The sequence below is a fragment of the Fusarium subglutinans genome (genome assembly GCF_013396075.1).
Source record: "Fusarium subglutinans strain NRRL 66333 chromosome Unknown NRRL66333_c0000113, whole genome shotgun sequence".
Taxonomy (NCBI): Eukaryota; Fungi; Ascomycota; class Sordariomycetes; order Hypocreales; family Nectriaceae; genus Fusarium; species Fusarium subglutinans.
Window position 1 is genome coordinate 121375 of NW_023502176.1, and position 24911 is coordinate 146285.

The 24911-nt window shown below is 48.9% G+C and overlaps 8 protein-coding genes across 8 annotated transcripts; 4 read left to right on the forward strand and 4 right to left on the reverse strand.

Moving 5' to 3' along the window:
* Positions 1 to 910: 910 nt before the first annotated feature.
* FSUBG_8333 (mitochondrial carrier ARALAR1) lies at positions 911 to 3137 on the forward strand (the record flags this gene model as incomplete). The annotated part of the gene is made up of 3 exons (XM_036686731.1): positions 911 to 1099; positions 1181 to 2356; positions 2415 to 3137. 3 exons carry the CDS (start codon positions 911 to 913, stop codon positions 3135 to 3137), a joined length of 2088 nt encoding a protein of 695 aa, XP_036536190.1.
* A 1405-nt stretch (positions 3138 to 4542) lies between these two features.
* Positions 4543 to 5172, reverse strand: FSUBG_8334 (uncharacterized protein; the record flags this gene model as incomplete). The annotated part of the gene is made up of 1 exon (XM_036686732.1): positions 4543 to 5172. One exon carries the CDS (start codon positions 5170 to 5172, stop codon positions 4543 to 4545), a length of 630 nt encoding a protein of 209 aa, XP_036536191.1.
* Positions 5173 to 7932: 2760 nt separating this feature from the next.
* On the forward strand, positions 7933 to 9029 carry FSUBG_8335 (CTNS; the record flags this gene model as incomplete). The annotated part of the gene is made up of 2 exons (XM_036686733.1): positions 7933 to 8086; positions 8389 to 9029. 2 exons carry the CDS (start codon positions 7933 to 7935, stop codon positions 9027 to 9029), a joined length of 795 nt encoding a protein of 264 aa, XP_036536192.1.
* Positions 9030 to 10444: 1415 nt separating this feature from the next.
* FSUBG_8336 (leucyl-tRNA synthetase mitochondrial) lies at positions 10445 to 13389 on the reverse strand (the record flags this gene model as incomplete). Its single annotated transcript, XM_036686734.1, has 3 exons — positions 10445 to 10480; positions 10762 to 13086; positions 13138 to 13389. 3 exons carry the CDS (start codon positions 13387 to 13389, stop codon positions 10445 to 10447), a joined length of 2613 nt encoding a protein of 870 aa, XP_036536193.1.
* Positions 13390 to 14323: 934 nt separating this feature from the next.
* Positions 14324 to 16345, forward strand: FSUBG_8337 (MET12-methylenetetrahydrofolate reductase; the record flags this gene model as incomplete). Its single annotated transcript, XM_036686735.1, has 1 exon — positions 14324 to 16345. The coding sequence occupies one exon, from the start codon at positions 14324 to 14326 to the stop codon at positions 16343 to 16345; it is 2022 nt and encodes a 673-aa protein (XP_036536194.1).
* A 719-nt stretch (positions 16346 to 17064) lies between these two features.
* FSUBG_8338 (uncharacterized protein) lies at positions 17065 to 18271 on the reverse strand (the record flags this gene model as incomplete). The annotated part of the gene is made up of 3 exons (XM_036686736.1): positions 17065 to 17774; positions 17860 to 18036; positions 18166 to 18271. The coding sequence occupies 3 exons, from the start codon at positions 18269 to 18271 to the stop codon at positions 17065 to 17067; spliced, it is 993 nt and encodes a 330-aa protein (XP_036536195.1).
* Positions 18272 to 20036: 1765 nt separating this feature from the next.
* On the reverse strand, positions 20037 to 21032 carry FSUBG_8339 (PQ loop repeat; the record flags this gene model as incomplete). The annotated part of the gene is made up of 3 exons (XM_036686737.1): positions 20037 to 20517; positions 20570 to 20788; positions 20854 to 21032. 3 exons carry the CDS (start codon positions 21030 to 21032, stop codon positions 20037 to 20039), a joined length of 879 nt encoding a protein of 292 aa, XP_036536196.1.
* A 2129-nt stretch (positions 21033 to 23161) lies between these two features.
* On the forward strand, positions 23162 to 24710 carry FSUBG_8340 (uncharacterized protein; the record flags this gene model as incomplete). The annotated part of the gene is made up of 2 exons (XM_036686739.1): positions 23162 to 24212; positions 24265 to 24710. 2 exons carry the CDS (start codon positions 23162 to 23164, stop codon positions 24708 to 24710), a joined length of 1497 nt encoding a protein of 498 aa, XP_036536197.1.
* Between the last annotated feature and the right edge of the window lie 201 nt (positions 24711 to 24911).

The window sequence follows — 24911 nt, forward strand, 5'->3', positions numbered from 1 at the left end:
GACTATCTGTCTCCAGAGGTGTCTTCAGGCAAGGCATCAATTTAAAGAGAACAAAGAAAAAAAGAGAGCGCGCTTGCAGCGGTCCGCCTTATACCTGTCCGCTGGTCCGGACTTCAGACCACCAAAGCCCCGCGTTGCTTCCAACCTGACGGGCTTCAGTGGAAGAAGCAAGTGAAATAGCGATTAGCTAGGCAAGGGGTGTGATAAAACTTAGGACATCTATCTTAGGTGACAAAAATCTTTAGATCAGCTTAGATAAATTTATAACTTTAGTATAGCTTCAGTGAATCTTAGACTAAGTAATTTTGGCACCTCCATTGAACGTTAGAAGTCTTCTTGCACCCCGAGGGCTAGGACACTTTCTAGGTACTTTTATGGAAGGGAGCTGCTGAGATACAACTTGGGGCAGGCGCAAACACAGACACACACCCGCTACAGCACACCCCCCCGCCCGGACCAACCACCGGCCTGGCCTAGGTACCCAGTGAATAGCAAATTTATCTCATCTTTCGCTCCATCTCGAAATTCCCCAATTGACGCATTTTGCTCTCCCCTTCAGCTTCTGCTTCTCTTCGTTTCGCTTCCCTTTCGCTACATCGATACGTCTCCGACATCCTCCTCCTGCCGCCGACTTCGATCGTTCGAGGGAAATCTTGTCCTTTGCACCTCTTTCTGCCTCTTGTTAGCTTCTGCTATTTGCGTTGCTTCAGAGAATTTCGTCGTGTTCAGCCGTTGTCGGACCACTTGTCAGTGGACACTACGAATCCAATTCGTCTCCGAGTCGCCTTGGACACCTCAGTTTGTGACCTGCTGAGCATCGCTCGATTATTTCCGACAACTCAATTGCTGTGAACTCGATCCATCCTTTTCGGAGCTTTTCTTTACCCCTCCGAGCGACTACAATACAACAATGTCCAAGCTTGCTGTGGCCAAGGAGGCCGTCAAGGAGGCCGTCATCGGCACACAAGAACCTGAACAGCTTGCTGCTCACACCAAGGCGCGCTTCACCAAGCATGCTATCAAGGACCCTGAGACAGGCGAACTGTACCTCGGACCCGACGAGTTTATCAACGCTGTTGCGCCTGAGGGTGAGGATTACGTGAGTCACGAACTCCTGCTTCGAGCACGCTGTATCCAAGCTTGCATACTCATGAGGACTTACTAACCACACCCAAAATAGCACAAGATCTCTCGTGATCAATATTCCATTCTATTCAGCGTCGCGGATGTCAATGGCAAGGGCAAAGTGACTCTTGCTGACTGGGGTATTTTCGAGCACCTCCTGAACAAGCCGGATGCCGAGTATCAGATCGCTTTCCGCCTCTTTGACGTTGAGCGCACCGGCTCTGTCAAGTATGACGATTTCCGCACGTTGTACGAGCTCAACAAGGGCCCCGACAACCTAACCTTCGACTGGGACTCCGACTGGGCCAAGATCTACATTGGTAACAAGAAGCACCGTCACCCTCTCGACTATCCTCAGTTCTGCCAAATGTTGCGCGGTCTCCAAGGCGAGCGCATTCGGCAGGCCTTCCACCAGCTTGACAAGGACGGCGATGGTTTCATCAGTGGTGAGGAGTTTGAGCGCATCATTGTCGAGACTGCCCGCCACAAGCTGTCTGAGCATATTCTTGACAATCTGCACACTCTCGTCAACCTCTCCATTGGCTCCAAGATTTCATACGCCAATGTGCGCGCTTTCCAGAACGTCATCGGCGGGATGGATCTTGTTGAGCTCATCTTGCGCCGTGCCATTGACCAGAGCAAGGACGGCAAGATCACTCGTCCTGAGTTCCTGAACGAGGCTGCCAAGCTCACGCGCTTCTCTCTTTTCACGCCTATGGAAGCTGACATCCTTTTCCACTTTGCTGGTCTCGACGAGCCCTCTGGCCGCCTGGGACTCTCCGATTTCGCAAAGGTCCTGGATCCTTCGTGGCGGAACCCCATCTACGACGCCGTCGAGGCTACAAAGGCCAAGGTTGCTGGTGGTGGTATTCTGATGGGTGTTCTGACCTCGGGTTACAACTTTGCTTTGGGTAGTGTTGCCGGTGCCTTTGGTGCCTTCATGGTGTACCCCATTGATTTGGTGAAGACGCGACTGCAGAATCAGCGAGGCGCCCAGCCCGGTCAGCGCCTCTACAAGAACTCGATTGATTGTTTCCAAAAGGTCATCCGTAATGAGGGATTTCGTGGTCTCTACTCGGGCGTGCTACCCCAGCTAGTTGGTGTTGCTCCAGAGAAGGCCATCAAGCTGACCGTGAACGATCTTGCCCGAAAGTACTTCACTGATAAGAACGGCAACATCACACTCTTGTCCGAGATGATTTCTGGCGGTTCTGCTGGTGCCTGCCAAGTTGTAAGTCCATTGAATAATCCCTAACATGATAGAAACGCCACTGACCAGCCTACTATAGGTCTTTACCAACCCTCTCGAGATCGTCAAGATTCGACTCCAAGTTCAGGGCGAAGTCGCCAAGACCGTCGAAGGAACACCGAAGCGATCGGCCATGTGGATCGTGCGCAACCTGGGTCTGGTTGGATTGTACAAGGGTGCTTCGGCGTGTCTGCTCCGTGACGTTCCCTTCTCGGCCATCTACTTCCCTACCTACAGCCATCTCAAGAAGGACTTCTTTGGCGAGTCTCCGACCCACAAGCTGGGTGTTGTGCAGCTGTTGACTGCTGGTGCGATTGCCGGTATGCCCGCCGCCTACTTGACGACACCCTGTGATGTGATCAAGACCCGACTTCAGGTCGAAGCCCGCAAGGGCGAGGCCACATATAACGGTCTGCGACACGCCGCGAAGACAATCTGGAAGGAGGAGGGCTTCACTGCCTTCTTCAAGGGTGGCCCCGCGCGTATCTTCCGATCCTCTCCTCAGTTCGGCTTCACCCTTGCTGCGTATGAAGTTCTTCAGACTCTTCTACCCATGCCTGGTACTCAGAAGGACAAGATTCCTACAGGAGTGTCAGATGCTGTATCGACGGTCAAGGGCAGCCTGGACACTAGTCCATATGGTCGCAGCCGCAACGCCCTTAAAGTGATCCTTGATCTTGACGAGGACTTTGGCAAGGTGAAGCTTCCCAACGAGAAGGGCTGGCGATCGCTGCCCAAGATCATGGGCGGTGGTGGTCAGTAGATCGATGGACAAAATGATAGAAATGACCGGGAGAATCCAGAAAATGGATGAGTTGAGGGTTTTGCTTGAGGTTAAAGAGGATGCAAGATTTACGAAAGCGATTGTCCGGTGAGTGCTCGGCTATTACATTACGCCTCCAAAACGGCCCATGGTCGGGCTTCGATGTCCGGAGCACGACCCGCCCGTGTCAATTACCGGACAAAGCCGAGGAGATATTGCATCGAACCCAATACCCAGCAAGACCGAAACCCTTTGGGCGATGAAATCTCTCTTTTGAATCTATGTTTTCATTTAGAGCGAAAGACAAAGACAAAAGAACGGGGATAGATGGAAGATGGGATACAAAAAAAAAGAAGCAGGATGAGATAGAGATAAATCGGGTATCCGGTTCCTGGCGGAGCAGAGCGGGCGAGGTAGAGCGTCTGCTTCTTTTGCATCAGACTCGGCGTTCTGGGGCATTCAAAGGGCATGATGGGAGCTGTATTTTTACCACCCTTTACTACCTATATGTTATGTTTAGAGTTCAGTGTTATTGTTACTTATTATGGCTTGTTTGAGTCCTTTTGTGGAAAATACAGCGCGTTCATGTATTGTGCGTGGTGGTTCATCTGGGAATCAAGTGTAATAGGACGCATTCACGAAGCGTATATGTTTAAGATAATTGCTAGAGCAGTAACATCCATAACTCGAGACTTGTGTCTCAAAGGTGTGTTGAATGTGCCATCTCGTCAGGGATGCTGCATGCGTAGCGACTCCAGGTCCACAGCCGCCTGAGCGACGAACACAGCGTGCTTGGTACGAATAATATTTCAATCGCATAGCAGGGGAGTCTTGGAATAGGAGTTTAGGTCGAAACAATAACAACATCGCGTTGCTCTTCGGACCCACAGTGGCTCTCAGAAGAGTTACACATGATAAATCATAAAATACATAATATATTTCTAGCACTTTGATGCATTTGTTCTTATGATGTGATAATTCTTAGGTAAAGCTGCGGGCGTAGTGAGTAGGTATTCATTCAACTGAACGACCACCATCTTCCGAGGGTTGCGTGTATGCAGCAGAACAAAGAATACATATTGTTTCATTTTTGCTAAACACTGCGAGACTCTGATCTGTAATTCCTAGAATTAAGAGAAGGATAGAATTCTATTATATATAAAGGGCCAAAAACATAGTTGACAACCGAAATTGGTCTGGTGCGCCTTTCCATCATGCGCAGTGGGAGTCTCTAAATCAAATTCCCATTTTCTAACACCTGTTGAATTACCAAAACTCCAAAGCCTAAATGAATAGACAGACTCATCAAATTCGTTAATGCTTTTGTTCGCCATTGCTTCAACTCCAACAAACCCATACACCGAAGCAGACTCTTTGAACAAGGGAAGAGAGCAGAGCAAGCAGCTTAATAGTGAACAGTAGCTAGTCTCTGTATCCAACCAGCTTGCTGTTGAGGCTCATACTCGGGAACCTTGGCGCCAGGTTCCGTCATCATGCACATCTTGAGCCATTCGACGTAGTCCTCGAAGCCAGTCGTGCTACCAGTGACCTTGACCTTCTTGACGCCCCTGACACCCTCAAACATGCGTAGATTGCGATATCCGACGCCAAGGAACATCGACTGAACAACGTCAATGGTGAGCTCGTCAAGTCCGCTGTACGCTTTTGTCACAGCATCAGCGTCGTAGGGGAGGTCGACGTCGAGGCGGACTTGGGTATGGAAGCGGCGGATGCTTGGGATGATGGATGACTCCTTGACGGGGCCGTACCAGTTTCGGAGGCGGGGGAAAGAGGTGAGCAGTGTGGGGTGAGAGAGGAATGTATTGCAGCCGTAGAGAAGATCTGTAGCTTCATCGTGAATCTGGCGGTTGGTGCGGAGGAGAGAAGCGTGGACTTTTTGCTCAGGGCATGGTTTGCCACATCGGGTGTAAGGCGCTGTGAGGAGGAGTTCATCGTAGATTTCCAGACGAATCTCAACTGGGAGGTCAAGAAAGCCGGTCTTGTGGGGTTCTTGTTGTTGGATAGTAGTGGCCATGGTGATTGTTGGTATCAAAATATAGTGATATAAGTGGTGGTTTGAGTCGGCTGAGAGTAGATTGAGTAGAGTCGAGATGACTAGCAGATGTAGACGAGATCTTAAATCAAGTTGGGGGAGCTGCTAGACTGATGAATGACTAGATAGGCTAGCTGTTGTTGGCTTGAATGATGTTATCCAATGGTGGTGTTGATGTTGTAGTGCCGATCTTTGAGGCGTTGAGTCTTATGATAGGTATGGTAAGATTGATGAGCGTGAAGATATGTTGTTATTGAGATGATATGAAAGCAAGCAGAACCAAGAAAGGAGTAGATTAGGAGATGATATATATACATTAGACATTACAAGGTGAGTCAAGAGAATTGACCTTTAATTATTAGATGTGGTGGTGGACATGGCCGATTGACGGACACACCCTTCCAGGTTCTGACCTTGAACTTACGAGACGCCAGGGCCAGGAACTAAAAAGATTACAGGGATCATGGGTTAGACCAAGGATCGGGACGGGATGGGATGGTGGTACATGCAGAATGGCTGGCTGGTAATCGTGTGGGAAATAAGGTCACTTTCTGAGCCACTCAATTGAAATTCTGGGTGACAATTGGTCACAGTGGAAGATATGTACATAGATTCTTTATCTTAGCTACACGCCCTGCAACGAATGGATCATATCACACGGTGAGTGACGTTGACCGAAAGATTGAATTATCGTCCAAATGTGTCTTGATCTTAGTGGCATACATCCATACCTGTCAGCGAGATAAGCTGAGCTGACTCGCGCTGGCTTTAACTCTTGTGAGCTGAATTGACGAAGTGAGCATAAGCTAGTGCCGATCTCTTGAGGAAAGGTTGTGCAGCCAGCCATGAAGACCAGACTATTAGTTTACTACCTGGTGCTGGACGAGTCAAAAAACAAGAGATTGATTTGATTTGATGGCGGTGACTGTTAAACTGTGTATTGCTGTGGTGTTGCATCAGGGCATAAAGTTGCAGAATGCCGAATGCCGGGCGCCTAGGAAATAATACGGATCTTCGTGTCTAGTACAGCCACAGATATGAGACTGAGACTCACTCGTACTGATAATGATACTGATACTGAGACTGAGACTGATATTCATGAGCTGAGCATAAGGTGACAAGTACCGTCCCGGTGCCGAGCGATGCCCCGTACGGAACAGCCGTTGAATCCACAGTTTGGCAAGGGTTAAGATCGGGAGCCAGAGAGGGCCCCTTTTTGTTTAAACCTCTAGCGATATAGGCTCAGGGTCTAGGCTTTGCAATGGTTAATTGGTGTTTCTCCTTCAAAAGGCTAATCAAGTGTTGATGGTGGAATCGTCAAGATACATACGTCACAATCATGGAAGATAAATGAGTGGCATCTCAATGTCATAATGTTGAGTGCAATCTTGATCAAAGAGGCTGAGGGGTGACGGCCGCAAACGGAGGCTCAACGCCGTCATCAAATCAACCTGCCTCTATTCCCAGTTCTCCTCAACCCCTGCGAGCTCCATTGTTTGATGTTTTCCTCTCAGAATAAGTCGACTCAGGTGGGTTTCCAGACCACTGATTCAGCAAGGCTCGGAAATAGCACGGCATGCAACAGTACTAATGCAGCCACAGTCAACGATGCACTAAGCAACCGGCAGTGTAAAAATATACAAAAAGAAAGTCACCGCGCATTCCATTTGATTCAAGATGCCCACTTCGGCTCCGATCCTACCGACGACGACAACTCTCTCAAGAGAATAACCCGCGTGGGACTCTCAGTCTCATATAAATCGTGTCCGGCCTCTTCCGATTCTCTTCATCACTACCTATCTACAGGGCCCACATTTTGAGCCTCGCCTGGCCTTGTCTGGCGTGCTTTTTCACTTCTGGCATGATCCCAAAGGCCCGTTGACTCCATCCTGCGACTGCGACTGCGACTGCGACTGCGGCTGCGACTGCGGCTCTGCAATTCCCACACCGCTCGCTACCGAGACAAGGGTCTAAGGTGAAGAGCATCGTGTTGAACACGTTCTAGAAAGGAAAACAAGATCTTCGAGGGGGCGTGCAAGTGAAAGATGTATCCACTCGCTCAGGATGTCAGGGCGTCTTCGGGCAATTCCCGTACATGAAAGCTTCTTTGATGCTATGATTCACGGGTTGATGCCCAAGCTTCTAATATTCTTGTAGTATTAGCATCATCTTTTCTCGGTGTTATTGTTGCATTTAATTTGGGTGAAATAAAATCTGCTCGGATGTTCTCCGTGTGGTTGATGAATGAGCTGTAACATGAAGCTTGGATCATGATAAGGTGAAGCAAGCATCAGAATCTTGAAGGCTTCTTCATCCCACTGTATTCCTGTTCCCTCCGGTTCGGGTCATATCGATTAATTAGCTGTTCGATGTTCAAGATTATCTCCATCATGATGAAAGCTAGAGTTGTTGGATTGATCGGCTATTCCTGATTGGCTCATGCAGCCACAGTCGGTACATATCAGCCACACTTGTGCAACCACTTTGGGTCTTAATTTGGTACTGGAAGGCACGAAAATACGTACCAAGATGGCGTCAGAGCACATGAGTGTTCCATTCGCTAGATGTCTCATCTCAGGACTCATTCATTCACCTCCAGGGTCACACGATTCATCGCTCAAGTCTTCAACAACCTCGACTCTCTTTCATGAGCATCGAATCCCCTCTTTTTCTTTCGTTACTTTTCACTTCATCTCAGCCTTGACGCGGTGACAACGCCAGGATACGAGACTGTAGATAATAATGGCTGTCGGGTTCCTCACGTTCCTTTCAGGCCTCTTTGGATGGATTTATTTCCTCGCCTGGAGCGCGTCCTTCTATCCTCAGCCCTTGCTGAACTGGCGTCGTCGCTCTACCAGCGGCACAACTATCGATTTCCCCTTTATCAACGTCCTCGGTGAGTGCCCAACTGCAATGTGTCCTTATACCCGTACCCCTTGGGCATTGTGAATGGCATGGTATGAGTGTCAGAATGAACAATATACACCCCTCTCCTCTCCTCTCCCCTCTCATCTCAGTCAGGACGGCGGTTTGTCACCCTGCCGTCCCGGAATCCTGGACCCGATCACCACCACACAAGATCCTAGTCCATATCTCGTCCATTTCGCCTCCATCTTCACCCTCAGTACTAACAGTGTTTGCATCTATCAGGTTTTGCTGCGTACTTTAGCTCGAATGTAGCTTTCTATTACTCACCAGAAATCCGCGCTCAGTATGCTGCGAGACACAGAGGCCTCGAGTCTACTGTGCAATTCAACGACATCACTTTTGCTCTCCACGCCCTGTTTCTGTCCGTCATCACAACCTCACAGTATTTCGCTCCATCGTTGTGGGGGTTCTCCCCGAACTCTGGAAACCGACCCAGCCGGTTTATTCTAGGGGTAGCAGCCGGCTGTATCACTGGCGTTCTTTTGACATGTGTCATTGTTGCTTCATCTCCCGGCAACGATGCCGTCTACGACTGGGTTGCCCTTGATATTGTCTACGCCGTAGGCTATGTCAAACTTATTGTCACATTAATCAAGTACACTCCTCAAATCGTTACAAACTACAACAACCAGAGCACCGACGGCTGGAGCATCTCTCAGATCTTACTGGATCTTACTGGCGGTGTCCTTAGCGTCAGTCAGCAGGCCATCGATAGTTATCAGCTGCGCGACTGGAGCGGCATCACCGGTAACCCGGTCAAGTTTGCTCTTGGCAACATCAGCATGGTTTATGATACCGTCTTCATCATCCAGCACTATGTTTTGTATCATGACTCGGAGAAGTCGCAGTCTAGTGATCGCGAGAATCAGAGGTTGTTGGATGAGGAGCGAAGAGCGGAGCGCAGCGAATGATATCATCGTCTTTGACTAGAAAAATAGCGACAAATACTGTACTGGTGCATCATTGCGGGTGGTGTTTTGGTTTTTGCATTGGAAACTCTCGGCAACACGATCTGCATTGCATGATAGAATACGGACCATAAGCAATACATTTTCTGCATCGTGGGGTCATATGGCCTATCAAATGGCAAATAGATCTGATTCTTCCCTTCAGGGCATACGATATGGTGGCTGCATTTGGACAGCTGGAGGAGACTCAGCTTGGATTTAGCATCAGGCTCAATAATGTCAGCATGGCTACAAGCCAATAGTAACTGTCATGTCAACCTCCGCCAGATTGGTGTGGCCTCTTAATCTGGCTCACCTGGCATTGATCTTGGATATCTAAGTTGGTGCTACGACAATGCACCTATTCAGGCTATTGAGCAACGTCACCTGGGATGGGAGCTATTGTTTTGACTGAAGCTGAGCTTATGTTGACCATACCGCACGACATAGTTCCTTCATCGTATATATCGACGAATACGGCTACGCTCGCATCATTCGATTCAAGTCTTCTCATATCTTCTGATCATGTTTGGTATTCTCTATTGCCCCGTGGGATTGTATGTCATCTAGGAATCAGATTCTTGATGGTAGCTGCTCGGCTTGTGAATCAACCTGACCCGTACGCATGCACAATTAAAATAGCGGAGTTGTCAAGCTTAACATTTACTATATACAATCTGCAAGTTCTTCCGGCCATAGTGATACTTTCCTCGGCTGCGCAGGCCGCTTTTCTACTCGCAAGGAGATGTGAGCTCAGCATCTTCCCCACTGCAGAATTGAAATACAAAATATACATATACAGGCCGAACATTGAGGTCATTTAAAGGAACTAGCAAACTTTCTGTAAAGATAGACTCTGGTACAAACATAAACAACGTGGTTACTAGTAGTTGCTCAAGTTGTAGAGTGTTGTATATTGAAATCTGGAGGTCCACGAGAGTAAGGTAGCCAAGTAACACGAAAGCCCGCATTCCTCCACAACCAAGATGTAAGATGTAAATCCTTGTCTTTTATACATAAGAATGTAGAATAAGAACATTCTTGTAGAATGAGAAAGAAATGCAAAAAGGGTTAATGTCTAAATTACAAGCTTTAGCTCAGACAAGCGACAAGTGCGAAGGCAGTCCAACCACAACACCGAGACATCACAATATCGCGAAAATGCGCAATTTGCTTCTGATGAGCAAAAAGACCAAACCTTTAAGAAATAACCCCAAAAAAAAATCGACAACGGCAGGATTCGAACCTACGCGTGCGAACACAACAATGCCTATGATGTCTCGGAAGAGATGGGCATCGCCTTAACCACTCGGCCACGTTGTCCTAGTTAATTGAGAGGCCTACGAACATCACGAGTATATAAAGAGCGGGCTCTCCAGCTATAGGATGTATTTATCAGGCATTGTTCTTGTTGCCTGCAGATTCGTTAGCAGTGCGTTTTTGTTGAGTACTATATAGGAACGTGAATGATATTCTCTCATGAATCTATCAGGCCCAGACGACCCGAATAGCCTGTAAACTATCAACCTCCCTTCGCACAATGGTAGTTCGAGCTTAACAGCATTGCACAGCATTGTAGAGCATCAAATGTCTATCACTGTCTAATTTGTCTTTATTTTACAGATATCGTACAACCGTCTTGCCCGGATCATGACGTTTATTTTAATACAAAATTGATCGTCTTGCCTCCTCTTACAGGGATGGCCCTCTTGGCGGCGCGCAGATTGTATGGCCCTTCAGAAAACCGCGCAGCACCCTCCTTAGTAGCAAGAATCTCCCTGACCATCCAGTCCCGAAGCTCATCGCCAGATAGCTCAGCTGGAGGGGCAGGAATATCGACCACACCGCGCACCTTGCCATTGACCTGTACAGCACAAGGCTGAATTCGTGGGCGAACGAGTTCGGCCAGGGAGTTGTCCGGCACAGGGAAGCCAGTGGACGAGAAGATAGAGGATGTGGATGGGCGAAGAAGGGCCCAGCATTCCTCAGCAAATGCGGGCGTGATGGGTGCCATCATAGAAATTAGAGCACGAGCAGCTTCATGCTTGACAATCGGGCTGGCAGCATCGTTTTCAGCCAAGGTATTGGTCAGAATCATAAGATCCGATATTACAGTGTTGAGGGAGTACACTTCCTCATAAGATGTAGTGATTGATGTCATGGTTCGTTGGAGATGCCGCCAAATGGCCCCTTCAGCATCCCACTGCTTAAGCTCTTCTGTGGACGCAGAACTCAGATTCTTGTGTTTCTCAACAAGATATTCTCGGGCGGTAGTTGTTTGGTCAGCGGTTTCTGCAGCAATGGCTACTACCTGATCGTGGAGTCGTTGAAGCCAGCGAGTGACTCCCGAAATTTTGGCCTCGTCCCAGTTGAGCACGTCACCAACAGGGGCTTGGAACAGCATGTGGGCGCGAGTAGCATCAGCACCGTATTTCGAGATGAACTCTGAGGGGTCGACCCCGTTGTATTTTGACTTTGACATCTTCTCGAAAGAGACATTGGCCGTTTTGCCAGATGATACCACCTTGGGCTGATTGGGGTCAGTCAAGTCAACTTCATCGGGCTTGAGGAAGCGGCCGTTGTCAGGGTTGATGTATGTTCTGCCATGGACCATGCCCTGAGTGATGAGGCGCTTGAAAGGCTCCGCAGACTTGTAGGTTTCCTCGCTGTATTGAGGAAGCAGGGGAGTTGAGGCCAAAAATTTGAAGATGAAGCGGGAATAAAGAAGATGGAGGATCGCATGCTCGATGCCCCCGATATAGGTATCGACGGGAAGTGTTCTGCCAGCTTCAGGAGAAAATAGTTGTTCCTGGTTATGGGGATCAGCAAACCGAGCATAGTACCAGCTCGAGTCAACAAATGTATCCATGGTGTCTGTATCTCGCCGAGCGGGGTTGTTACACTTAGGACAGGTCGTATTGACGAATTCAGGAGACGACTCCAAAGGACTTCCATTTCGCGTCTCTGCCCAGTCCACATCAGGAAGCTTTACAGGAAGCTGTTCGTCTGGCACAGGAATCGGACCGCAGGAGTCGCAGTGAATGATGGGAATAGGAGTGCCCCAGTACCGTTGCCGGCTGATCAACCAGTCTCGGAGACGCCACTTCTCGATAGGTTTTGCAAGATCAGCCTTCTCAAGCAGCCTGACAATTTCTTCACCAGCAGCCACTGAATTCTTGCCTTTGAAGGAACCACTATGTTCGGTCATGACGCCATGCTCGACAAAAGGCTCGTTCTTCATAGCTGTTGTTGACTCATCTTCTGATGCACAGAGAACTTGTCGGACTGGCACATCGTAGTGATGTTCTTTCCAGAACGCATTGTCTCGCAGATCGTGGCCAGGAACACCCATAACAGCGCCTTCACCATAATCACCCAGGACATATGGTGCAACATAAACAGGCAGCGAGACCTTGGTGGCATCAGGAGTCTCCTCATGATACGCAAGTGGGTTAATAGCCCGCAGTTGAGGCAATAAATAGCCAACCTTGGAATCCGCAGGCAGACCAGGGATGGTGTCGATAAAAGCTTGCAGTTCAGGGTCCGAAGCCGCGAGCTTAGCTACGATTGGATGACTGGCAGCGAGAGCCACATACTGAACGCCAAAGAGTGTATCGGGTCGAGTGGTGAATACTTCGATCGCTGCATGAATATCGTGGCCCATGGCTAGAACGGGGAATTTGACCGAAGCACCGGTTGATTTACCCAGCCAATTCTTCTGCTGAGCCAAAACTCTCTCCGGCCAAGCATTTTCCTTTGCAAGTGCCTCAAGCTCCTCGAGAAGGGCTTCACGGAACTCAGAGATGCGGAAAAACCACTGCTTGAGCTTGCGCTTCTCGACCTTGACACCGGACCTCCACGAGTTGCCATTAGCATCAACCTGCTCGTTTGCAAGAACTGTTTTATCCACGGGGTCCCAGTTGACCTCAGCTTCGGCTTGGTAGGCAAGACCTTTCTCGTACAACATGAGGAATAGGTTCTGTGTGTGTTTGTAGAAGCCGGGATCACAGGTTGCTAGCTCCTATAAGGTAAATTAGAGCAGGAACCAAGATCTAAAGGAGTCAGAACCTACACGATCCCAATCCCAGCTCCCGTTCATGAGTTCCAACTGCTCCTTCATCTTGGCCATGTTACTTCTTGTCCATTTTTCTGGGGCAACTCCTCGTTCAATTGCAGCGTTCTCAGCAGGTAGACCGAAGGCGTCCCATCCCATAGGCAACAAGACTTTTTCTCCCCTTAGTGTTCGGAATCGAGCGACGACATCGGCAATGGAGTATACTCGCAAGTGGCCCAAATGGAGTGTGCCCGAGGGATATGGAAACATTGGCAGCACATAATGCCTATCTTGGCCATCTGTCCCCTTTTTGGAGACCTTAGAAGTCTCATTAGACTCTCTCCACCTCTGGCGCCATTTTTTGTCTATCGAAGTAAGGTCGATAGCGTAGAACCGTCGTGAGGTTGTTCCAAAAGTCGTGGTTTTGGTGTAGGCGGTTAACGGATGTCGAATTGAGCTGGAGGAGAGGCTAGACAAAGCACGCCGAGCCGTGGCGCAGCTCATGAGCCTTTGGTGCAGCAATGGCATTGGTACGCAGGCATTATACGATCCAGTATTGTATCAATTGGGTCGACCTGGTTGATGACGGGACGTTTACACTCGAGATTTGAAGCTCTGTTGTGTCCTGCAAACGATAGACTACCTTGGTAAAGTGGTTGAAATTTAAAGCTCGGGCCATGTTGGTACATGGGTCACCACTTACACGATAGCCGTCTTCATGTACCGTCGGGCGTCATGGCTGCTAACGTCCAGTGGCCAACCCGAGAACGGTCGCTGAAGGCCGCTAACAATTCAGTGTGCGAAATGATGTACCCCGCTAACTTAGTATGCAGTATGGATGCCCCGCCACAAAACTCGTCCCCTCCACGATCTAGAATAAAGAAAAGGGACCCCGACGTCTTCGACTCGACTGGTCTCGTCTCACTCCGAGTTATCTCCTTGAGTTGAGAACCCCTTCCCCCTTCATCTGAGGACGATAGCTCTTAATCGATAAGAGAGAGCGACAAGCCAGCTTTGAGCTAACTGCCCTTCCCGGTATCGCATCTCCCCTCCTACTTCTACTCAATCATCGACGATTCGACAGTTCAACTACCCCCCGACGATATCCATTCATCTTCGAGTCTTCAACTTTTTCAATCCACCCACATATTACGAATAAACGCGAATCATTGAGCCATCGAGCTATCTCCCACCGTCCGTCGCAATGGACAAGATCACGGATCGCATCGCTGCTCTGCCAGCTGATGGCACCTACTTCTCGCTCGAATTCTTCCCGCCCAAGACCGCCATGGGCTTCTCCAACTTGCGAGACCGTCTTCACCGAATGGAGCGTGCCCTTCGACCGCTCTTTGTGAATGTAACTTGGGGTGCGGGCGGCAGCACATCCCAAAAATCACTTGAATTGGCTGAGTTGTGTCAGAGAGAGGTCGGACTTACAACTTGCCTGCACCTAACATGCACCAATATGAGCAAGAAATTGATCGATGAGGCTCTTTCAGATGCGAAAGCACTGGGAATCAGGAACATTTTGGCCCTCCGAGGTGATCCCCCGCGGAGAGAAGAATACCGCGACCCAGAAGATTCAGAAGATGATGGAGGCCAGGACTTCAACTGGGCCATTGACCTGGTCAGATATATCCGCAAGACACATGGAGACTACTTCTGTATTGGTGTTGCAGCCTACCCCGAGGGCCATGCCGAAGAGAGCCATCCTCTCGGACAAAGCTTGGAGCATGATCTTCCTTACCTTGTGCAAAAGGTGCAGGCTGGTGCCGACTTCATCCAAACCCAGCTTTTCTTCGACATCGAAGCATACGACCACTTCGAGACCACTCTAAGAGAACACCCCAGCGGTGCTTTCAAGGGTATCCCCATTATTCCAGGACTTATGCCCATCCAGAGCTACCAGATGATCAAGCGCACAACCAAGCTGAGCCATGCCAAAATTCCAGACCATCTCCTCGCTCGCCTCGACGCTGTTAAAGGTGATGATGAACGGGTAAAGATGGTCGGCGTGGACATCGTCAGTGAATTGATAGACAAGATCAAAGACATCAAATCCAAGACACCAGGTCCAAAGGGCTTCCACTTTTACACGCTGAACCTGGAGAAGGCCGTATCTTTCATCCTGGAGCGGGCGAATCTCATCCCTGATCCTCCAGAGAACGAAGAAGCCATCGCGGTGGACGAACTAGCAATTCCCTCGCTACAGATCAATGGCAGCGCCAACATGCGTTCTAGCAGCCACTCCCGCTCCCGGCAGTCAAGAAGACATTCTTCTGTTGCCTCAGACCCCCACAATCGTGTGATTGTTGGTGATAGGCCAGCGATATATCCCGAATGGGAGGCTACTGGACAGGAGGCCGGCTTGCGTGCCGAAGCAATCAATACCCGTGCAAACACCCTCGCCATTTCGGAGGGTGAAGGCGTTTTGGGCCGCGAGGCGACGTGGGATGACTTTCCCAACGGTCGTTTTGGTGACGCCCGATCCCCCGCCTATGGTGAGATTGACGGATACGGCGTAAGCCTCCATATGTCTGTAACACAGGCTGTCAAACTTTGGGGTTACCCCAAGACACGGCAGGATATCAACGACCTGTTCGTCAAGCATATTCAGGGAGAGCTCTCCGCCATCCCCTGGAGTGAGGAGGAGCTTCGGGCTGAGAGTTCAACCATTCAACCTAACCTCCTGCAACTCAATCGCAAGGGCTGGTGGACTGTCGCCTCGCAGCCTGCCGTCAACGGCTTGCGATCCAGCGACGGCACCTTTGGCTGGGGTCCGCCCAACGGCTTTGTCTTTCAGAAATCGTTCGTCGAATTCTTCATCCCCGCCAACGAATGGGATACTCTCAAGGCTAAGCTCACATCGCCGGAGCTGCAAGACTCTGTATGCTTCTACGCCAGCAACGCACGCGGATATTATCTCTCATCGGACAACAGCGATCACGTGAACGGGTCGACGGAAGCCGGTCCGTCTACCAATGCCGTGACATGGGGTGTGTTTCCTGGAAAGGAGATCATCACGCCTACTATTATTGAGGAGGTTAGTTTCCGAGCATGGAGCGAGGAGGCGTTTGGAATCTGGGGTGAATGGGCCAAGGTGTACGGTCGGGGTTCTGAGAGTGAGAAACTTTTGAGCGGCATCAAGGATGATTATTGGCTGGTCAACGTGATTCACCATGATTTTGTGGAAAGAGATGCCTTATGGCAGCTTTTGTTAAGTTGAGCAACATATCTATCCTAAGAGACGTAAACATGTCAATGAAATAGAATGTCAAAATCAAGCAACTCCTGAGTGAGCCGCGAGCCACGAAATACTACTGAATCCACGACAACATGTCAAGGTAATTCGATACTCAGCTTGGAAAATATGACTCAGATCAGAGCCTTTGGACAAGACATTTTTACTAAGATCTTGCCAGACAACTACTGTCCTGCACCTGATGCCATGGTTTTGGCATATCGTGGTATTTACACTATGATGGTTATGTCACAGCCATAAATTACAGGGCACCACATGTTAAGACTCACGTTGTTTATTGAAGTGAGCACAATAGCTAGCTAGAACTTACACATGCCCCATACTATTCATGCCCAAGTAAACCCTTACTAACTAACCGGCTAAGACGCCATGAAGTGTGCCGAAAGCCTGGTTTCAAAGGAAAGAACTGAATGCTTTTGCGTTGCGGAAAAAAGGGGTATCTGTGCTGGGAAACCAGGGGCAAGGGCATGAAATATGATCAAAATACCAACAGCAAGGCAGTAAAAGCCGATCGAGCCATATGTCGCTAACAAAAAGAACCGGTTCCGCATTCGTGCTTTTGTGGTATGTTGTATAGTACACTCTGTAGAGCTTTCATCCATATTTTGGTACTGTATCCGTGAACCTTTGTCAACGGTATCAGTTATTGCTCAAGTCAGAGATTGCGATTCGAGATCATGAGTTTAGATCTCTCCGTCACCCCATTCCATGTAGGACGAGTCATCGGGAGGTGGAGCGCGATAGGTTGCCGCGACTGAGAAGATGTCGGGATATCCAAGGCCAACTGAGTTGATCATGTCAAGACCGGAATTTCCGGCCACGGATGGCTGAGGCTTACGCTCTACGTTGCCAAAGATGGAGGTTGGAGCAACAGGCGCAGAAGAAGGGAGCGCTGCAGCAGGGAGACCAACAGGAGCCGAAGTAGGACCTGGGGTTGGAGTAGGGGCATCCTCGTACGGAGACTCGCTGTCATTGTACTGAGCAGAAGCGCCGGCGATAGTAGCAGCGGCCTTCCGAGCAGCTGTGCGAGAGGGCGTAGGGCCACGAGGAGTGCGACCAGTTGTCTTGACTTTCTTCGACGGAGTATGATCCATGTCATCAAAGTTAAACTCGTCGTCGTCTTCATCTTCTGATCCAGAGCGCTTGATGGGATTCAAGGGCGGAAACGAGGGTTTGCGCTTGGATCCCTTGCCCGATCGACTTCCAGGCTGACGCGAGGGAGTCGGTTTGGACGGGGTGTTTGGCAGGCCGGACGCGGTCCCAAGGTTAAGACAGTTGGCGACATCTTCACCATTGTTAGCGGCATAACGAAGAGCCTCGGCGTCTTTCTTGATGGTCCGAAACTGGAACTGGATGCCATCTGCGGTAGATTGGCCAAAGTATTTGGCGATATCTATGGAGACCGAGTCAGTGAGAGCTCATAGCAAGAAATCATGATAATGTTGTTGGAGAAAAGGCGATCAGGCGGGGAATCGTACTGTTCTTGTCAATAGCTCCCTGGGTGGTAGGGAGGAGGTTTTCGTCGGTGGTCAAATCTTTGACATCGAGACCTTGCTCACGGGCCGCATGTATGATGCTGACAGTTGCCCGAACCTTGCGGAATCGATGATTCAAAGCATGGTCCGTCATGTCAGAGCCGTAACAAGCGGCGATTTCTGGGGAAGAGTCAATCCTCCTCCTGCAGACTCGGCGTTATGGGGAGGGGACACAAAGAATAAGAGCTCAAGGCCACAAGAGACCCTTAGAAACAAGTGCGACAAGATATAAGGAAATCGTCCTCTTACCCTTGTAGTTCCACTTGACGTCGGGATGAGCGGCTACGATGGCGCGAACCATACGGGCCTGAGCCTCGTAGGTCTTGTAGTTGGCTTTGGCATTTGCGGGTGCCATGGCTTCGGCAGAACGTTTCTGAGAAGTATTAGTCGCCGTGAACAGCGTTAATGAAGAGTCGCGTTGATGGTATGTTTGAGATGTCGTATCAAGGCAAATGTACTTGAGGAATGGGATAGTGTTTGGTGTAGCCAAGTTGAAACTGACCTTGATCAACGAATCAACAGTAGGGCATTTGCTAAGAGAGAGAAAGGTGAGCGGATACGCGAGTGACGTCAATATTTGTTAAATAAGAGAAAGTGTTGCAGAAGAAGAATGATTGTTGCGATATGATGATAGTGTGTGGTTGGGATGAGATGAGAGAAGGTTAGGTTATAGAGACTCGAGTGCAGGGATAAGATGAAATGAAGAAACCATACTACGACGCGAGGAGAAGTAAATAAAGAGATACTTGACTACTTACCTAGAGATAGAGGGCAACGAGGATGTGACTGAGATGGGTGAAGACGCATATAATATAGAGTTGCGATGCGAAGTGTGAATGTGAAGAAGTTGGGGTGCAGATGAAAAGAGGCGGGAAAAGAGATAGTAAGTTTTGACGGTGATTCACAGTCAAATTCAATAAGTCCTCAAGTTACGAGGAGATGGAAGATTTGGTGCCCACTCAAACGAGTTGCGCAGTTATTTCCAGGCTTGGTGAATATTGGTTGAGGATAATGGATCTCAACCTGCGATTTGTGGTTAGTTGCTGGGCGACCAACTATGCGAGAAGCATGGAGAGGCAACCTACCAACTATAACCTGCGATAAACAAAAAATAAGATGGAGGGGCTTGAAGATAGAGGTGTAAGCTCGCTGAATAAGTTAAGTTTTGAGGAACAGGTCCCAGGAAAATAATGCAATCCTGTGATCGGCTGATCTGGGCATTTGTTGACTTGCGAAGGCCTGTCTGTATAAGAACTGTGGCTCAGTTAAGATATGCCACTGCTACGGCAGTGCTGCACCACAGAGGACTCGACAAGCTAAGATAATATGAATGGCTCAACAATACAGGAATTGAGCGAATCCGCGGTCAGCAGAATGCAAACAATGTCAATATTGATTTTATCTTGAATAAGTTGACGTTGAGTGGCAGAACCTTGGGAAGTAAAGGGGCTGGCAATTGGCACGTTTGTGGGTGCAGTGAGGCTGAGATAGTCTGATACCTGCAATCTTCGCCAATGCATGACCAACACAGAGTAAGATTGGACAAATATGCAGATAAAAGTAATGACTATGCTACTATGTATATTCATATTAATCAATGTTCACCTGTATCTCTTCGATGATACTGCTCAAGATGCGCATTTAGCTGATTGATAGATACCCCAGACATGTATTCCGCTATCACAACATAACGGTGGTGGGATGCCACTGCAACTTAGCTGAAAGTGGTGGGACTTTGCCTCGTACCTGTTTCAAAAACAAGCCAGGATCTGCAAGACCCAACCCAAACCCGAGACCCGGCTATCGCTGGGCTTGCGTGATTTGTGGGGTCCTCTGAGATGAAGGGAAATGCTCAAGACAATAAAGATATCGCAAGGTCACTCAGAATCTCTTCTTGTTGAAGTCGCTCAGCTCTTGGACTCGGCTTTTCTGACCCCGCCAGGACTGAGCCTCGCCTCCTTTTCAAGCTAGTACTTCTCATCCATCTCTTTCAAAGAGCCTCTTCTCTTTATCCTGACGTTCCGGCTTTCCACTCCAAGAGCTTTGTATTCAGATGTATATGCATCAAGATCCAACATCACTATCATTAGATCATTTATATAATCATGGGCTTGGGCGGCTTATTTGGCCTCTTCGGCGCCAACAAATGGTACAGGTCGTCGCGTAGGGGTGAGGCTCCGGCTGTGACTTCGTGTAGTCGACTTGGGTGCCTCCCACTCAACCATGGGGTGTTCCTTGATTTGCGCTGGCTCCTCGGGGCTATTGTAAAGCAAGTACTGGAAGCCAAGGAAGAAGTCGCACGAAGCCTGGAACATACCCGAGATCTTGAACGACCAAGGAATTCCGGATTTTGATGTAAAGAACCAGAAAAGCTTCATGGTATCACCGCCAATCCAAGCAGCCAGGACCGATAGTCGTAGACCTTTAGATGACTTGGACCGCATATTGACCAAGATCTGGGGGATAGGGAGAGTCGCTTCCACGCCGAGTCCAATGCATCCGATGGTGTTTGCATATACAGCGTATAGTCCAGGCATCTGGGAAAGGAGAAGCTCCAAAAACACAAGACCAGCAGCAAAGTACATAATAGCATGCCAGTATCTATAACCAGTTAGACCAAACAAATCGACATATAAATAAAGTAAAACTCTACCGTCGGGGGGATCGCCATTGCCAGAAGTTATAAGGCCGTTGGAAGCCCATTAAACCATCATCAGCACCGGCAAATGGCAAACCGGCCTCGCCACCCTTGGTAGGTGGGGGAGGTCGGTAGTCCAGAGCGACTTTCAGGAGAGCTATTTGGACGATAACCATCAGTAGCGACTGAAGGAGTAGACTCGTATCGTATTGCGCTTGGGGCCAGTAGAAGATTCTGTTTCGGGAAGCGCGGGTCAGCTATACTTCGTGCTAATCGTGTCGCGACAGAAGAGATCGAACCTCAGGAAAGACGCGACAAGCATGATGAGAGGGATGTCGAGCGAGAAGCCTGCACTGGTCTTATTTCGGTACATAGAGATAATCTGGTCGGCGTAGGAGAGGATGGGCGACATGACGATGAAAAAGGGGGCCACCCAGGCCGTAAGCTCCATCACCCATCCCACGAATCCTGGCTCCATTTTGTCGCTTTTTCGAAAGGAAGGGGCCGAGTCGAGTGTGGTTGTTTGATATGTTCTGCGTGGTGGAAATTCAACGCGACTTCAGGTCAAAAAGAAAACGAGAATCTTGCGATGATGATGATGATGATGATGATGATGATGATGACACCTTCATTCGAACGAGAACACGCTTGAGATACTCCAAATTAGACAATCGATATGTGGTAAAGAGAAGCGAACGACCCAAATGCCGAAAACAACAAGAGGCTGAAGAAAATGAGTTTGGAGGTAAGAGACAAAATTCCAGGCGAGAAGCGGCGTTGAATCGAGTGTGCATGGGTAAAGGGGAGGTCAAATCGATCAAGGCAGTCTAGTCGGTCTTGGGCAATTTTGATAATGGGCGTTCTAGAAGGAGGATTGGCCAATCATGGCTGATTTGGGGGTGGACATCGGTCATCCCCGCTGGAGTTTCAGTGAGCAGAAGCTTAGCTGGGAGGCTCTGTCTTGAAGCCAAGCCCCTAATGCTGCCCTGACAGTAGGAAAGACAGGGCGGGCCGCGGCAGTCGGCACTTGGATGCTTTACCCAATGGGGAGGCTTGAAGCCTTATGGATAGTCCCGACGACCTGGGATTAATCTCCATTCCAGGACATTTGCTTTGTCCGGATTGGCTGGTCGTTTTGCAATGCTGCGAGACACGCGTTCCCAATCGTCAGTCTTCGTATCTATGTATTGATATCATTTGCTGGTCTCCGTCAATCTTTATAAAACAGCCAGTGATCGCGGCCTCTGCCTTGGAGGACTATCCTACACAAGCAATCGTCGACATTGTGTTATTCGTGCTGGCATCGAGCGGAAATTGTATTTGTAGGAATAAGACTACAGGGGGATACTTCCACACATGTTGGTTGTCTCAGGGAGTAATAAAACTCAAGACCTTGATATAGGATGCCAAAATAAACCTAGCAATGAATTAACTAGGCTCAGGCTAGACTTGCGCAATATTTTCATCACTTAGGGTCAAGATCCTGAGTTTTCTTGCCTCCCCTAGGTTGGGAGCAACTCCAAGCAATTGTGATAAGCTCATATTGAATGCGATGGGTTCCTTGCGGGAGTGATCCTACACGAGGTAGCAATACATTCAGCTTGAAAGTATGCTCTCTTTGAAGTAAAGATTAAGGTTGGCCTCTCTTATATTTGACAGCAGCTTCATATCCTTGCAGAGGTTGTGGAATTCTCCAAAAACTGCACTTGATCCTGCTAACAACGAAAGATTAAGCGATCAGCAGCGAAGCATTCAAGATTTTGGACTACAGAACACATACGCTACTACAACGACATATCAATATTGTGATCAGGCTTTGATCATCAGTCCTAAAACTAACTCGTGTCATTTGCATCTCTCTCCTAATACCTGTGTATCATTGCTAATTGGTACCAGTGGGCCAAACGCACCGAAACGAACGCCCACGACAAATAGGTACTGATTCAGAGGAGCGTAGACACAAGTCAATCCCTTTTCAATGAACGTCAAGGACAACCTTAGCAGATGCAGTAACTTGAAAAGAAATGAGGGGATTTCATAGCATTGCCAACTTGTGCTCATGCGTTATGGCCCTTGAAAGCTATGTGTTGATATCTTCGATTGTGGTATAATGAGGAATACCGATGATGAGTTAAACAGAGAGGCTGTTCAACGAATACGTTTGCAAACTTTATATTTTCTACGTTGATTAGTATAACAGCTCTTGGTACTCTATAGAGCCATAGACCATAAAACGCAATTCTGTATACTTGCTCCTAAATACAGCCTTCAGTGCACCGCCTATTGACATACATATTAATCACAGGTTTCTATATTGTTCCTCACTGCTGCCTGATTTTATCTATTGTGCATCAAAAGAACCTATTGATATCCTATTGTTAGACTGGACGGCACTGCCCTGCCAGTGTCGGCTCGGCACCTTATTGTTCTCCTCCTCTTTTCTGTATCACTGCCAGCCCCAGGCCGCATAAGAGCTCCTGATTTTCTCCCCAACTCCTCATCATTTCATTTACATCCTCGCCTTTCTCCTCTGCGAAGTTAAATATCTTTGATTCCCTTACTTCTCCCTCTTTCACTTTCCATCACAGCGCATCGCATCAAAAAGCTATGGAGCTCACGACTCCTGAGAGACGAGGCCGTCCCTCGCGAGCTGCGGCCCCCAAGTGTTTCAAGGATCCTGAAAGTGACTCTGACGAGCCAATCGTCCCGCGCTTCCGCTCCATGTCTTCCGCGGGATCTCGAGTTATTCATGTCAAAGATGAGACTGCGCACTCCAGCTCTGATCCTGCGATCGAGACCTCTCCTCTTTCCACCTTAAACCAGTCCGCTGTTCTTAAGAAACGATCATCCTCCGACGAAGAAGCCGGCTCTCCCAACAAAAAGGTGCGGAAGATTGTTCTTAAGACCAACAAGTCTGCGACCGCCAGCAACAATGCTGCCACTCCCAGGCCAGTCACGCCGGATCTCTCGCACCTTGGGGATTCGCCCTCGGACAACCTCTCTGGCATTCGAAGCCTCCATGAAGGCCTGATATCTATCCAGAAACGGATTTCAACTACTCTGCGCCAGACTGAATTCGCGGTTGAGCTTGACGCGGCCAAGAAGAAAATCGCTTCCCTTGAACACCAACTCCTCGAGGCTGGTTCACCAGACGACAGCACTTCCAAGCTCAAACAATGTGGAAAGGAACTCGCCGCGGTCATGAAGAGAAATACTAGGCTGGTTAATGACAACGTTGAACTCACCAAAAGCCTCAAGGACACCCAGGTTTACGCCAACGAGAGACAGGCCTATGCCGACTCGTTGAGAAGGGAAATAGCTGCCATGGAAAAGGAAAGAGACCCAAACTTCAATGACGCGTTCAAGGTGACCGATGACGAGGTCGAAAGTGCCTGGAACGGTATCAAACACGAAATCTTCGCGTTCGTTGTTCAGGTCCTCACAGTAAAGCCTTACCGAAAGACGGCACCTCGGGGAGCAGACCACAGCGTGGTCGAGGCGCTCAAAAAGGAGCAAAAGAAAGACATCCACCTGGCCGAGTTCTATTTTGAGCAGTATATCTGGAAGTGCCTTGTTCGTAACGTTTTTCAAGGTGAAGCAGCCACCTTTGGTGGTCCTGCAGGCAGAGTTTTCCAGTTGTTTTGCTTGGACATCTCTAGTATGACCCCCCACTTACCCATCTCTTACTGTAGTGTATTAACAACGCACAGAGATCGATTGCGAGAGCATGCCCGAACTGAGTCGTGTCAAAGCTCACACAGCCAACTTTTTGAATAAGCAGTTCGACGAAAACAACCAGAAAGAGGCTATACGTATCGTCGACAGGATGAAGAATGACTTGGCCATCTTCATGGACCCTGACCAGGAGCACAAGGCGGAAGAGAGGCTTAAAAGCATTGTCAACAAAGCGGTCAAGTTGAACAACTTTTTCCTCAAGTCGAGGGCGTTCTTCGTAACAGACTGGGACATCGACGACGAGAGCGATAACTTTGACGACCTCATTGTTCGCCACAGGAGTGGCATCAAGGACGGGACGCCGGTCGTTGGGATTCAGATCTCGCCCAGACTCAGCAAGATTGGCAATGCCGATGGCGAATTCTTCAACTCGAATGCCATGGTCATTTACAAGCCAATAGTCACGCTGAACTATGAATAATGGGTGCAGACCTGTATTCGAGAATCATCATGTCATTGCCAGTTGGGACGAGGTCGTTGCCAGGTTACGTATGAAGATGTCGCTAAGAAGTTTGGAACAAGTCTAAGACTAGGTTAGAGGTCAGGGTTTCAGGAGTATGTCCAGCATATGATCTGGAGAAACTGTATGTATCGCAAGGAATCATTACTTGCAGCTGATCAA